This window comes from Chaetomium globosum, genomic scaffold (assembly GCF_000143365.1).
Source record: "Chaetomium globosum CBS 148.51 scaffold_7 genomic scaffold, whole genome shotgun sequence".
NCBI lineage: Eukaryota > Fungi > Ascomycota > Sordariomycetes > Sordariales > Chaetomiaceae > Chaetomium > Chaetomium globosum.
In genome coordinates, this window is record NT_165982.1 from 1,703,916 (window position 1) to 1,718,527 (window position 14,612).

At 56.5% G+C, this 14,612-nt stretch overlaps 3 protein-coding genes across 3 annotated transcripts; all 3 read right to left on the reverse strand.

Moving 5' to 3' along the window:
- Positions 1–420: 420 nt before the first annotated feature.
- On the reverse strand, positions 421–8,388 carry CHGG_10128 (uncharacterized protein; the record flags this gene model as incomplete). Its single annotated transcript, XM_001228054.1, has 4 exons — positions 421–1,340; positions 1,415–2,732; positions 2,844–7,688; positions 7,765–8,388. 4 exons carry the CDS (start codon positions 8,386–8,388, stop codon positions 421–423), a joined length of 7,707 nt encoding a protein of 2,568 aa, XP_001228055.1.
- Positions 8,389–9,290: 902 nt separating this feature from the next.
- CHGG_10129 (uncharacterized protein) lies at positions 9,291–12,251 on the reverse strand (the record flags this gene model as incomplete). The annotated part of the gene is made up of 8 exons (XM_001228055.1): positions 9,291–10,227; positions 10,282–10,348; positions 10,420–10,646; positions 10,705–10,755; positions 10,815–11,337; positions 11,396–11,461; positions 11,520–11,832; positions 12,159–12,251. 8 exons carry the CDS (start codon positions 12,249–12,251, stop codon positions 9,291–9,293), a joined length of 2,277 nt encoding a protein of 758 aa, XP_001228056.1.
- A 1,259-nt stretch (positions 12,252–13,510) lies between these two features.
- Positions 13,511–14,472, reverse strand: CHGG_10130 (uncharacterized protein; the record flags this gene model as incomplete). The annotated part of the gene is made up of 5 exons (XM_001228056.1): positions 13,511–13,632; positions 13,689–13,826; positions 13,927–13,987; positions 14,063–14,190; positions 14,280–14,472. 5 exons carry the CDS (start codon positions 14,470–14,472, stop codon positions 13,511–13,513), a joined length of 642 nt encoding a protein of 213 aa, XP_001228057.1.
- Positions 14,473–14,612: the final 140 nt, after the last annotated feature.

Below are 14,612 nucleotides of genomic sequence, written 5' to 3' on the forward strand. Positions count from 1 at the left end.
TACATCCATTTTAGCAAGATCGAGGTGAGTATGTCTCGTGGGATCTTCCTCTCCTACACACTCTACCTGTATGTGGAAGGAAACATTTCCGCCAAGGTGTGGGACAAACATGGGGCAAATTTAGTGTCAAAGACGGCTCCAAGTTGCCCTGCATAACAGTTTGGCAATAGGCGCCTACAGACGACACCATTTGATATCCCCCAAGAGCCACTTGATATTCCGCAGGATGAATATAATAACTCTAAACTAAAATTGGCAGCCACCCACGGAAAACACAGGTGTAGAAGAATCAATCTATGAGTGACCCAGAGCCTAGAGTTAAACAACCAAAACAAACAAAACAAATTAACCCTGTCTACCCCCCAAGCAACTTAAAGATGTACCGATCCCAGAAACCCAACGCATCCCAACCCCACCAACCTAGACGCCAATCTGCTTGAACAAGAACTCATACCCCTCCAAGACCGCCTCCCAGCCCTCACTCCCATACAAATCAAACAAATGAACCGCATCCTGCACAATCGCCGCCCCCGCCGGCACGCCCCTCTCCACCAACGCATCCTTAATCCTCTCCGTATGCTGCCACGGGATCAAATCATCCCTCGTGCCATGAATCAAGAACGTTGGCGTCCTATAACTCCCCGCCACCACCTGCGCATACGGACTCACCGCCGCCACCTCCTCATCACTCGGCTGCGGCCGATTCTTCCAATCCACCCCCTCACCCGCCTTGCCCTTACTCGGCAACCCCCCCAACAAAACCGGCAACGCCTGCCCCTTCCAATTCATATGCAGCGCGATCCTCGACCGCGGATCCTCCAACGACATCCACCCTCCCGTCGCCCGCTGCGCCGCCGGCACATTATACGCGGTAATCGCGCCGTCCCTTACCCCCTCTAGCAAATCATACTCCACCCCGGCCTCTCTCTCCGTCGTCTCCTCGGGAAAATTCGGCTCCCTCCAAAACCCATCCTGATAATCCGTCGGGCAATAAAACGCCAGCACCGCCTCGGGCGGCGCAATGCCCCGCGCCGGCGCCGTGAACGGCAGCGTCATGGAGAGGGTGCCGCCCGTCGACCAGCCAATGACCACGACCCGGCTGCCGTCCGCGCGGATGTCCGGCCGGGTGGCGTTAGGTAGGAGAGAGGGGAGCGTGGTGCGCGCCCAGTGTAGAGCTGTGCCGACGTCGGTCATGGGGCCGGCGGGGAGGGTCACTTCGGGGCAGAGCCGGTAGTCGATGCTGATGGGGAGGAGACCCCGTGAGAGGAGGAGGCGGGTTTGCCGCGGGCGGATGTCTTTGCGCGAGAGCATGATGTGTCCGCCGCCGTGGATCATGAGAGCTAATTGGGGAGTGGGGTGGTTAGAGTTGGTTGGCTGGGGGGGTATATTGTGGCGGGCTAGGTGCTAGGCTTACCGATGGGGCGCTTGGCGGTGCCGTCGTCGGGCTGGTCGGGGTAGTAGATGTCGGCTTGGAGGGAGACATCTCCGACGCGGTGGTACTCGACGGTTTCTTTGGTCACCAGCTTGGCGGCCGCCTTTTTGGCCGCCGCTGCCGCGAGCTGTAGCTTCTCAACCGCGGAGATTAGGTGGTCCGGCGCAGACTTGAATCCCACCACCAGACGGAACTGATCCGACTCCTCGCTGTCGTCATCGCTCCAGTCAACGTGCTTGAACCCGGCTCTCAGCAGGGTATCCTTCCAGAGGAACTCATCCGCAAGGACATGTTCCCGGCCATCCTCAAAGAGCCACCAGCCCTCGAGCAGACCAAAGACACAGTCCAGCCAGTACAGGTTTCTCGTCAGCTCCAGCAGGCAGAGCATACCGTCTTGACGAAGCATCTTGCAGGTATTGGTCGACGAAACCAGCAGGCTCTTGGTGGCATGGACGCAGTTGGACGCGAGGGCGATGTGGTAGTTCCCAACGAGGTGCTGCGGCGGTGGCTTTTCGACGTCGAGGACGGAGAAGTTGACGGCGTCCCCGTACTTGGCAAACTTCCTCTTGGCCGCCGCCACGAGCGACGACGACAGGTCGGTGAAGGTGTACGAAAAGTTGACTCCCATCGACGAGAGCGTCTCGAGGATCGTCTTGGTCGTACCGCCCGTGCCGGCACCAAGCTCGAGGATGCGTACTTGCTCGCCGCCGCGGTGGATTTCGAGTGCTTTGGTGAAGAAGTTGGCTAGCACCTTGGTTCCGGTCGAGAACATTGGCGAGTTGGTATAGACATCCTCGAGCAGATCTCTGTCGGCCTTTGTGCGGAAGATGATCTGGAGGGGATCGACCTTGCCCGACAGGACGTCTGCCAGCTTGGAGCCCGTGGATCGTAGCAGCTTGAGCTCGGAGGCGTGCTGGGGATAGGCGACGATCATCTGCTGGACTAGTTCTTCCGCATCGGTCTTGGGGCACGGGGTTTGGGACCTGACCAGCTTGTCCCCCTGTTTGCGGACAAGGCTAGCCTCTTGGAGAACCTTGTAGAACTGGCCTACGACTTTGGCATGCTTCGGCATATGCGGGACATTGGGGAGGACATCGCCCCCCTCAACACGGGCAATGTCACAGCCCAACTGGGCGAAAGCCTCGAGGACGTAGCTCAGCACCAGTTGCCTCTGCTTGGGGTACGCATTCTGTCGGAATCCTGCCCAGCCGGTTTCCTTTGCGAAGCGAAGGTAATCCGAACGGATCGCGCGGAAGTCCTCGGCCGCGTGTGCGAGGAGGTCCTTTTCCGCTGCAGGGGCCTGTCCCTTAGCTGCGAAGCTGGGGGTTAGGGGCTTTCCACCAGACATGGATGCAGCCCGGGCCACATCGATGTTGGTGTTGTGGCTGTCCTCGGGGATCACCATCTTTACCAGGTCAGCAAAAGTGCAGGTCGGACTGAGCTGCATCATGTCGATGGTCCGTCCAAACTCCTTTTCAATATCTGCCCCCAGCTCGATTCCCAACAAGGAGTCCACGCCGGCGTCTGCTAGCAAAAGGTCTGGCGCAATAGCCTCTGAGACATCAAGATGGCCTGCCACCAACTTCTGCAGTTTGGCCACGAGCTCGTCGTTTTGAAACTCGTACTCGACACTGGATGCAGGCGTGGCCGAGTGAGAGGAGGCTAGGAGCTCGTTATCGTCAGACAGGTCGTCCTCGGAGGAGCTCCGAGCACTGCTCTGGGCCGGCTGCACTGCTGCGCACAAGGATCCAAAGTCCTCAATGGATTGGAACTCAGCAGTTGTGAGGAGGACGCCAAACCTGTCGCCGATGGCCGTCTGCACCTCGGTGGCCATCAGGGAGTCGATGCCGACATCGACGAGGAGAGTGCTGTCATGGATCTGCTCGGGAGACACGTCCGCTACCTCTTGCAGTAGTTGCTTGAGGCCAATTCTAATGTTGCTGTTGACCTTGTCTTCGAGAGCCCTCTTGCGGTTCCGGCTACGCTCCGGAGCATTGGCAGTGCGGATGAGCTGGGTGCTGATGGCGGACTTGATCTGCGCCGCAGCGGTACGGGGAGGTTCAACCTTTGCCTGGGCTTGATGAGAGTGCGCTGTGTTTGCACGAGCCAGTACCTTCTGCAGCATATTCACGTTGGTCTTGGTAAATCGGACCCCCAGGATGGTCATGACTAGAGTCTTAGCTGACGTATCGAAGACGAAGATATCGTTCAGGAGCTCTCTGTCCCCTTGCCTGCTAAAGTTGGCATGCACCAGCCACGGGCCAGCACTGCCACCATCAGGTCTCTTGAGGCTCTGAAGGGCGCGAATCTCATCGACCTGCGAGCAGATGTACACTTCGTCGTTTCCGCACTCATCAAGCCCGTTGACGTGGAGGCCGGCAACTTGGGTGAAGTTGTCAATGGCCAGTGGATTGCAGGCCGACTTCTCCATGTCTGCTCCCTTCGCCGTAGCGTCTGGTAGCTGAACGAGACCGCTCACTTTCTGGTTCTTGGACGCAATCTTCAGCACGCCACGGTAGATCCCCGAGTAATTGACGACCTTGTCGAACATCTTGTACACCAACGGCCCCTGGATGCCTGCGGCGGCTCCGTCGGCAAAGAGAGCTTCGCATTCCTCGTACTTGGCCAGACGCTGGAAGCGCGCAAACATGGCCGCGGTGCTCTTGTCAAGCAGGGACGTGATGCGAATTCTGGCCGTGGCGTGCCTGGTCTTTCTCGACGCCGTGTCGCCAAGCGGAAAGCTATGGACGGTGAACTCCCACTCGTCCTCGCCAATGCTGAGAAGCGTAACCTGGGCTTGCCGTGCCGTGTCAAGACCAAGAGGCGTGAAGATTTCCAGCGCATCAACGCCCGATGCATGCGTCTCAGTCGAGAAGTTGGGGTGGAGCAGAGCCGCCGCCCGTGTCGCAACTTCGATGTACAAGGAGACGGGACAGAGCGGATGGCCGAGGACGCGGTGGCCTTCAATGGCTGCTTGGAACTCGCTGGTCTCCTGGTTGATGTTGAAGATCGCGAGGTTCCCCGTGTCGTCGGCATACTGGGAGAAGGATACCATGTCGGCCGGCTTTGCCTCGATCGCCGCCACGGGGACAGGGGCATCACTGCCGTGGCGATCCACATACTCCAGCCAGTGGTGCCGCTTCTCGAACTGGTACGGAGGAAGCTGCAGGACATTGTACTGGTGCTTTTGGGAGCGATGGAAGGGCCAGAACATGGCCTTGGTCCCGCTGTTCCACAAATCAAGCGTCGTCTGCGCCAGCAACTCCATGGCGTCCGGCGCTCCGAGTTTGACTGCGTGGAAAGCATGCTTCGCGATGTCGACCTGTTCCGCCTGCAGGGCTCGGCGAGCAAGGGGGATGGCCGCCGTGCCCGAACCGGCTTCCAGCCACACGCAATCACTGAACTTCTTCTGGATGCGGGAAATGGCAGCACTAAAGTGGACGGCATCGCGAGACTGTTGGGCAACAAGCTCCGAGTTGACCGTGTTCCAAGCTGAGCCCGGCGAGCAAGTCTCAACATGGATCTTGGGCTGGGAAAAGGAAATGCTATCCAGCAGCGCCTTGTACTCCGGCATAATCCCATCGACAAACACGGAATGAAACCCGTGAGTGACCTCCAGCCGCTTCAAACGGACCTCACTGCCCTGGCCTGCAACCAGGTCCTCAAAGGCGGCAATGGAAGACGCAGAACCAACCACGACATGGTTATCCTTGGCGTTGAAGCAAGCAATCTCAACCTCGATGCCAGCTTGATGAGCGCTCGCCACCAGCTCCTGCGTCTGTTGCTCGCCCGCGCCGACAGAGATCATAGCCCCCCTTTCCGGACCCCACTGGTCCCGAACAAGGATAGCTCGGCCAGCAATCAGCTTCAGCCCATCCTCGAGGGACATGGCACCGGCCACGCAGAGCGCGGTCAGCTGGCCAAAGCTATGGCCGATCATGGCATCGATCTGGACCCCCGCGTCGATCCAGGCCCAAGCGCAGGAGTACTGCAGCGCAAACACGGCGCAGTGGAGCACCAGGGTGTCGGAGATGGGCTGCTTGGAGAAGATGGCGGGGAAGATGCTCGGGTGGCCCAGCGATCGGAGAATGCGGTCGCAGCGGTTCAGGTGGCTCTGGAGAAGCAGGGAGGACCGGTATGCTTCTTCGGATAGGTTGACGGTGTTGCCCGTTTGCCCGGAGAAGACCATGATGACAGGCCGGGATTTGGCTTTTGCCGTTTGCTCTTCGGGCAGTGTGGCGGAAGCGCAGGCGCTCAGTTCCTGGCGCAGGCGAGCAAGAGAATCGACGGTGGTGCCGAGAGAGTAGGGCAAGCTGATGTTCTGGTGGGTGGCGAGCCCATAGGCAACGTCAGCCAGGAGTTGGTCATCGCTGGTATGAGCAGACGCCTTGTCCAAGAATTGCGTCAACGCATTGCAGTAGGCTTGAAGGCTGGCTGCGGACTTGGCTCTTAGCATGACGGGGTATTTCATGGGAAGGCTGTCCCTTCCACGGCGGGCCTTCGGCGTCGTGGTGAGACGTGGAGGCTGGCAAATAAGCATGGCGGCATTGCTGCCGGCCGCGCCGTAGTTATTGACGCATGCGGCGAGGAATTCGCCATTCCAGTCCCTGGGTGTCAGAGCAATTTCCATATTGGACGGACCCAGGGGTGGGATATTAGGGTTGAGTGTCTGGAAGCTGGCCTGCGGCGGGATCGTCCGATGGTGCATCATGAGCAAGACCTTGATGAGGCCTGCCACGCCAGACGCGGCTTCCGTATGGCCGATGCTTGCTTTGACGGAGCCAAAGTGCAGCTTGCGCGAGGGCTGGTTTCCGAATACCTCTCGGATGCTTGCACATTCGATTGGGTCTCCTTTCGGGGTGCCGGTTCCGTGTGCCTCGACATACGAAACCTTCTCAGGGTCCATCCGTCCCATCTTGAGCACTCGCTTGTACAGCGCGGTCTGCGACTTTGATACAGGGACGGTAATGGCCGCACAGTTGTCATTCTGGTTGACCGCAGACCCTGCGATGATTCCGTAAATGTGATCGCCGTCGGCAAGCGCTGTAGAGTACTTCTTCAGGACGACCATTCCCGCGCCCTCCCCGCGGCAGTACCCGTCAGCACGCGCATCGAAGGCCTTGGATTCGCCTGTAGGGCTTAGAAAATTTGCTGCCGCGAGGTTCTGATGCAGGACTGGGCTTGTAATAACGTTGACTCCGCCAGCCGAGGGCCATGAGAGCACTCCCCATTCCTGAGAGCCTGGCATGCGAGTGTGGATGGCCACAGCAGAGGAAGAACAAGCCGTGTCGAATACCATAGACGGGCCACTCAAGTTAAAGAAATGGCTGATCTTGCCGCTCACAAACGCGCGGACCATGCCGAGGACGGAGAAGGCTGTCGGGAGATGGGACGCGACATTGTCCTCGTAGTCAGACGCCGCTACACCGACGTAACAGCCGACGTCGCTAGGTGACGAGCCATGGCTGAAATATCCCGCCGTCTCGAGAGCTTCGTACGCGACCTGCAGAATTAATTTGTGCTGCGGATCCATGGCCGAGGCCTCGCGCGGAGATCGGTTGAAAAACTTGTTGTCAAAGGCGTAGCCATCACGGAGGAAGTTTCCGATGAAGGGAATGTCGTCCTTTGGTGTCCGGCGCAACCCTTTTGTTGGGAACCGTTCGGTTGGGAGCTTGCCGAGCATGGAAGCTTTAGACAGAAGTAGCTGCCAATACTCTTCGAGCGAATCCGCGCCGGGAAATCGGCAGGCCAGTCCGACGACGGCTACCGCGTCTTCAGGGTAGACGTATGCCCCCGTCTTCTGGAAGCCAGGTCGAGTGACGGTAAGGCCACCTTCAGTGACCAGGGATCGAGGTATGCAGTCCACAAGTCCAAACACGACAGCCTCCGTGCCAGTAGAAGCAGGTTCCGGCAGGGCAGACCGAATTGTGCTGCTCCATTCTGACCGCTGAACCAACATAGACCTCGCAATCACCTCATGAAGGGGAGTGCTGTTGCCAATGGGGGACCCCGTGCCGTCCCTGACGAGATTAGGCAACCCACAAGCCACCGGGAATCGGAACTTGGTGTTGGAGTTCCCGAGAGAGACGATCTTCTCCACATGTTCCTCGTGGATGGAGGAGTGAAAGCGGCCCGAGAGTGGGTACGGACGAGCGGTGACCCCGAGATCAGTGAGTTTTGCAACGAGCTCGTCTTGCGTTTGCTTGGGAAGGGTGACGGTGGCACTCAATACATCGGAGTTGACAGAAACGTATGCCTGTTACTGTGTTAATACAAATGCAACTTCACTCAGGGATAAGGTATTGTTGGGGAAAGCTTCAGGCAGTGCATACCTCAGCATGTTCCTCTATCGCTTTGAAAACCGATAGGCTCTCTTCACTGCTCTTCCAGCGAACCGAGAGACAGGAAAATTCCCTCGGTGGATTCGCAAAACATCCATCCAAGTCGACATATGCGCCGAGAGCCACGGCAAGCCCCAATACCGATGTTGAGAGTTTTACCGCCTCTCCTTCATCCTTGGCCAATGACAACGTCACTGCGGCCAGCAATCCGGTACAGAAGCCTTGGAATCCGCCGCCATTGATGGAAGTGCTATTGAGGAGTTGTTCATGGGAAAGGCCGGACACCTCCAAGTAGTTGAAGTATTCGACTAGGTGAGCGATGACGGTAAGGGGTGTGAGGAGCAGGTTGAGTCGGGAAAGCTCCGCTGGCGGGTCCGAGTTGCCAGGGCTGCTGATCCAGTTGGAAAGGGCCCGGAAATGTTCCTGGCCAGGGATGCCTTTGAAAGATGGGTCGGCGAGAGCAAGATCGTTCCAGATGGATTCAAGCTGAGTTATTGCGGTAACTAGGCCCTCAAGTTTACGGTTTCCCAGCAAAGTCGACCGCAGTTGCACGAGCCAGTCTTCCGACAGCAGGCTCGACTGCGGCCCAAAGACTAAAAGTGAAGGTGATGCCATGGTTTTCGGCTTTAGAGATCGACTGTTGAATGTTGTCCCTTGTCCGATGGTGGTTGAAGCTTGACCGTTGACTCCTTCCGCGAATAGGTATGGTATGGACCAAAGGGCCCTTTCTTATGTAGATCTATACCATCTTGCCACCATTCCATAGTTCCTTCCTCCACGTCTATCTCGGAGCCTCATCGCGTTCAGCTGCCTACGCATGCAGCCTGACCTAGCCGATAGGGGATTTACTCTGGTCCAGTCATGCACCGCGACGGCCGTTGACGCTGAGTGCGTCGTGGCTCGGCTGTCCCCAGTCCCAGTTAGGACTGGCTTTGCCACGGTCAGATACGGACGCCCTCCGTGCTGACCGATTCGGACGCTTACTAGGTACCTGAGTTGCCCGGTTAACAAATACTCCGGTCCAGAGTTGATGGAATACAGCCGATAGGCGCTGAACTTTGTTTCCAAACTCGTATCCGGCATCCCTCATCCTGTTCACAGTCTGAACTCACGAATGTCTCCCCAGAATGGCATACTGAGTCACGATCCACCTCCATCGCACCGGTGCACAGAACCCGAAAGTCGACACAGACGGTCTAGCACAGTGATAAAAGCACTGCTGACATTTTTGGGGGGAGTAATTACTGATTATTAAAGAAGCAACAACGAGAAACAGATTCCTAGCAAATGAATCCAAAGCATCCGTCCCTACGGTGTTTATGGCACAGAATAACAATGTAGTAACTTTGAACTGTCCCATGTTGTAACCGTTGTGAAATGGAAGGCCAACATGGCAAAAGAAAGTGGGAAATGGACATGAGAATCCCAGGTGACTTCGCAATGACATTTCTCCATAGACTGTAACCATAAATGATAAACTAGCTAAAATAACGCATGACCTCATTACGCTGGTAATACTACGCCGGAATGCTCTCCACCAGGAATCCATCCAAGTATGCCCCAATCTTGTCCGTCTCCTCGGGCCAGGCGCTCATGCCAACCACCAAATCCGGCCTCACCACCACGGCACACCCACAAGCGTGGTTGACACCGTAGGTGTAGTGGGCATCCTCGTCCGGCGCGCGGTCATCATACACCACCATCGCTTCAGCCCGAATTCCGTCTAGCTCGGGCCCCTCCAGCAACGCGCCAACCTCGTGCGGCAGCGCCTTGACGATGAGCAGCACATTGAACCGCTCCCGGCCGCCAAAGCGGTAATAAAACCCCTTGCTGCTGGACAATCCCTCGGACAACCGAACAATCTGCTCACGCACAGGGCCCTGGAGGTCCGACGCAAACACCAGAACATGGAACTTATCCACCCCCCTCATGCGGTCATACAGCCACCCCGTCGTGTTCTCATCAAAACAAACACGCGGACTAGGCGCCCGGGCACCATTGATGAGGCTAGTCGGCGCCCTATCGCTGCTCTTCCTCTTCTGGCCCGTGGTCACACCCTGATCCGCCGTCGGGGGACAAATAACCGACTCCACAATGGGCCCCTCAACACCAAGCAGGAACATGGCGTTGCGGCGGAAGAAGGACCCCAGAAACCTCCGATCCGCCTCGGTGGTGCCGTCGAGCAGGGGCAGGTTCTCGTCGTGGGCCTCGATCTTGTCGTCCAGGCCGCGCAGCTCGGCCAGCGGCAGGTTGAGGTTGCAGATGAAGCGCAGGTAGGCGCCCGAGGCGCGGATCACGCGGTTGGCAAAGAGCCGGCGCTCCGAGTCGTACGTGGGGAGCAGCATGTCGGGCTTGGCCGCGCCTTTGAGGCTCAGCCCCAGCTTCCAGCTGAGGTTGGCCGCGTCGTAGATGGATGAGTTGAGCCCGAAGGCGCCGAGCACGCTGTGGACGTGGCTGGGGGGGGATTAGGACGGGACAGGTGGAGGGAGGGAATGATGTGTGACTTACGCGGCATCGCCGCCGATGTGGACTCTCTGGTCGGGGGTGGAATAGTATCTAGCCACGCGTTCGTTGACTGTGTTTTGGGAGGTTGTGTCAGTTCTGTGCTGGAGAGAAGAGATAAAAAAAGGGGGGGCGCGGAAATACCTCTCCAGACGGCGAACCAGCTCATGGCCGAGGCAAACTCGACCGTCCACGGCGCCATGATTTTATTGAGATGCTCCAATGCCTCCTCCGGCGTGATTGTAGGGTCGTGGACCTGGGTCTCCCCGACTTTGGAGTGCCCGTTCGTGGCCTTGCCGTTGCCGTTGCGTTGCTCTCTCCTTGAAGCCGCGATCTTGGCTGCTCTTTCACCAGTGATCTGGACATAGAATCTTGGCAACGAAGACAGTCAGTTCAAAGCCGTATTGCGTGAGGAGTCCTAAAACATACCGTGTGTAGCCGTCCTCCCGCGGGATGACAATAACACCACCGTACTGCTCGCTGATCACGATGCTATTCAGGTCAGCACAAAGCCAAGATGTTGGCGTAATACTACTCACCAAAAACCAAGGATATGTGGAAAGTCGGTCTTGAACTGACAGTCCATGATGGCCCAGAAACAGCTCGTCGCGAGACCGTCGAAAGGAATGCTCAACTTCTCGCGGATTTGGCTCGACGCGCCATCGGCACCAATGAGGTACTTGGCACGGATGTTCTCGGTGTCCCCAGTCTTGAGATTCTTCAGCGTTGCGGTGACCGGGTGGGAAAGGCCCGCATCTTCCTTCACCTGGAACTCATCAACGGTGGTGCAGCGTTCCACGAGAACCTTATGGCGAAGGAGGTCTCGAATGTATATTTTCTCCACCTGGCCTTGCGTTGTGACGTGTATCCCCCTGAATCTCGAATCGCAAAACGAACTGGGCCCGTGGAACAGCTTCACGCCGTTGCGGTAAAGAACAGTCGAGTTAAGGAGTGGACCTTGCTCTGAGGCTTCGTGGCCGACACCCCAGGTCTGGAGATATTCGAGCGCCCTTGGTTGCAGCCCATCCGCTCTCCCTGACAAACATGGCGCATCGGCTTTGTCTTTACGTCCAGGGTCAGCAAAGGTCGGATAATCACTTGTTATTGAGATATTGCGTACCAACGATACGGAAACTGATTCCTTGCCGAGCGAGATTCATTCCAACCTCCAAGCCGAAAGGACCAGCTGCCAACGCGTTCCATCAGTGAATTTGTTACGTGGAAGTGGTCTTGGCAGGATTTACCTCCGCAGATGAGGACGTCAACTTCGGTATCGGGCTTCCACCATGATGGCTTCTCTTGGTTGGATTCCGTGCCATTGTACAGGTTTGGCCAGCTGCGAAGCTGCGAGATACCGAGATCGTTTCCTACGGTTGAGGTTGGCTTCTCGGAATTCCACCGGTCGCGAGTAGTGTGAGTGCTGGCCAAGATGGTTGCTGAACTGCTTCTCATCCGCCCACGCTGGGATCGGCGATTCGGCGGGGGCGATAAAGCCATGCTTCCACGTGTAAGGCGGCAGGGATCGGGCCATGTCGGGCGTAGGATCTCGGAGAAATGCTTCGCGTCAAAATTTGCATGTGTCAGACCCACGCGTTCATTCATCCACGGTTACATGTACATACGTCGTGGGGGCGGGCCATGCAGAAAAGGGCGGAGGTTGTACTCCGGTCCCACCAGAACGATGGCTTGCGTGAACCATGGTGACACAGACGCCTTGCTCGGGTATGAGCCCCGAGAGATGGGACGAGGAAGCGATAGTAGCAATTCTTGGAGGACCAGAGTTCCGCCTTGAGTGGTCCAGATACGTAGCATTGCCCCTTATGCATGTTTTCTGGGACCTATCTACGGAAAGCTCCGTCGGGGAAAACTCCGTCGGGGCTTACCGGCCAGTCCCATTCTGGATATCTATTCGTAGTGGCGGCTCTTATTGTTCTGGGCTCCTGATAATTGCTGCTGTGTGCGTTGGAGTTGGTCATGTCGGTTTCTCTTCCCAAGAGCACCAGATGGCGTCTGACCAAGTGTGTAGAATCGGCTTTAGTGCTTGAATCGAGCTCGGATGGCGGAAGACTTTCTAGAACAATGGCAAAACCAATTGTAGGCGTTCTGAGCAGAGACCTCGAGGATGATGGACTGCCTTGAAGCACTTACATCAAGGCTTATTCACCACAGACCCTCCCCATCTCGTAACCGATTGCATCCTTTGTGTGATCTCGTCTGCGCGAAGGCAACGTTGACGTCACCAATAATGGTTCTCGCGTCAGTTATCGTCCCCTAGCCCCCAAAAACACAAGTTCAACTCTCTGCGCGCCTGGGCCGTACAATTCAAATTCCGCTGTGGCGGAACTTATCTTGACAGCATGAAGATATCAGTCCCAATTGTGGTTTGGCAACACAACATGAGGCTAGTTTGCGCCTGATCCGGATCCGGCAACTGCTCGATATCCTCACCGCTTGCCGATACGATAATACCCCAAATCTGCTCGAAAACAAACCGTCAGACGGGGACCGCATCGGGGCAACCTTGATCGCATTTGGGACTTCCTCGGGTCCAGGGCAGCGGAACGATAAGAGAATGGCTGATTCTTTGCCTCAAGCCTGCAGCCTGCGGCTCAGGGATACCCCCCTCCACCCCCTTTCTTACCTGTAGCCACCCGAAGATTAGGTATCTAACCCCGATCTCAGCCCTCCCAACCCCCACCCCCCGACGGAGAGATTGGGGGTCAGACGGGACACAGCATCCGATAGTGTTGTCAAAACTCGGCCCGTGGCGGTGGGCAAAAGACCGCGCAGGGTTCGGAGGAGCGTGCAGGAACGTGCAGGACTACCTTGCTGATGACAAGAGAGGCAATTAAGGCGTACCGTTAAAAGGAACGTCAGAGGATGGTCTGAGTGGGCGCGTGGATAATGTATTGGCTGTAAGAAATAGTTGGGCATTGTGAAACCGAAACCATTATCTCCATGGTTTTGGTACTGACTTGAGATGTAGACCGGTTGACTGGCCCTTTTCAAGCCGCAACATAGTGGCCACATTGTAATCACCAAGTACCCATCTCACGCCTTTTTAACCACAAGGTCTTGAAAGTGTATGCTTCACATCACTGTCCGTCGATGATCGAATTGAATTTATCTCTTCTAAACTTGTACATCAAACCTTCAAACACCAATAATACACCTCGGTTTCAACACCCGTTTGCAGCCTACCAAGTACTCTGCCGACAGTGAAGCAGGCTTGAGCTTAGTCCTGACGCTCCTCATACCAGATAGTAAAAGGGGCAATGTCCACGCCGGTGTGCTTTCCGGCGGCGGCAATGACGGCGGAAGCATTCCGAATGCCTTCCTCGTGGGAGTGGGCAGCAGCTGTTGGATGGTTAATGGAGGCAAACTAATAAAACAGGTAAGATGCATCCACTTACGGAAGGTCTCTCCAGTCTCGCAGCGCCAGTTCCTCCAGGCAACGACCGTCTCGTTCGCGATGAGGGTCTGCTCGCCAACGATCTCACTCCACTGGCCCATGTAGGTACCTCCGCCGGGGATAGCGACGACTGGAGTTTCTGTGAGACATGTGTTAGTCTAGCTTATTCCAGCTTATTCTGGCTTATTCCTTGCAAAGCCACTGTGTCTCAGTTTCTGGAATGCAGGGGTGGGGCTTACTCGGATCCTGCTGGTTCATGTTGACGAACGATCCGTCGGGGTATTCCTTGTACTTGACCAGCTGGGTCTAACGTTAGCAAAGAACTCAGAAATCCCCACTGTGTTGAATGCTTGTGACATGTGACATGTGACATACCACTTCGGTGATCTGATAGAAACCTCCAGCCGGGGCGCTGAAGTTGAAAGTACGGCTGGCACCGGGAACTCCCTCCTGGCCCGTGGTGCTGGCCGGGATGAGACCACCTTGAAACTCGATGTTGAGAACTAGGAGAGAAGATGGATGTCAGTCATGATGGCATCAAATAGAACCTGGAACTTCACTTCACAGCATGGATATGTTATATTGTACTTACACTTTCCCATGATGTTTCTAACCTCAGTGGCCGGGGCGCCGATCACACCGTAAGAAGTCAAGTTCTTGAACGTGGCACCAGCTGGGCACCGACATGGCCGATACTTGGTATCGCACGGAGGAAGCGGTTTGGGAGGGCCACACAAGGCCAGGGCAGGAGCCACGCAGGCGAGAAGTAAGCTTTGAACGTGCATTGCGTGCGTGCTTTTGTCTCAGGGACTTGAACGCGTGTCGGCTGCTATGATAGGCCAGGCAATAAACAAGAACGTGTGGCGATCGTCACGAATGCAGTTACAATGCAGTGTTGCGCAACCTAGGTAGCTATCTGATCATG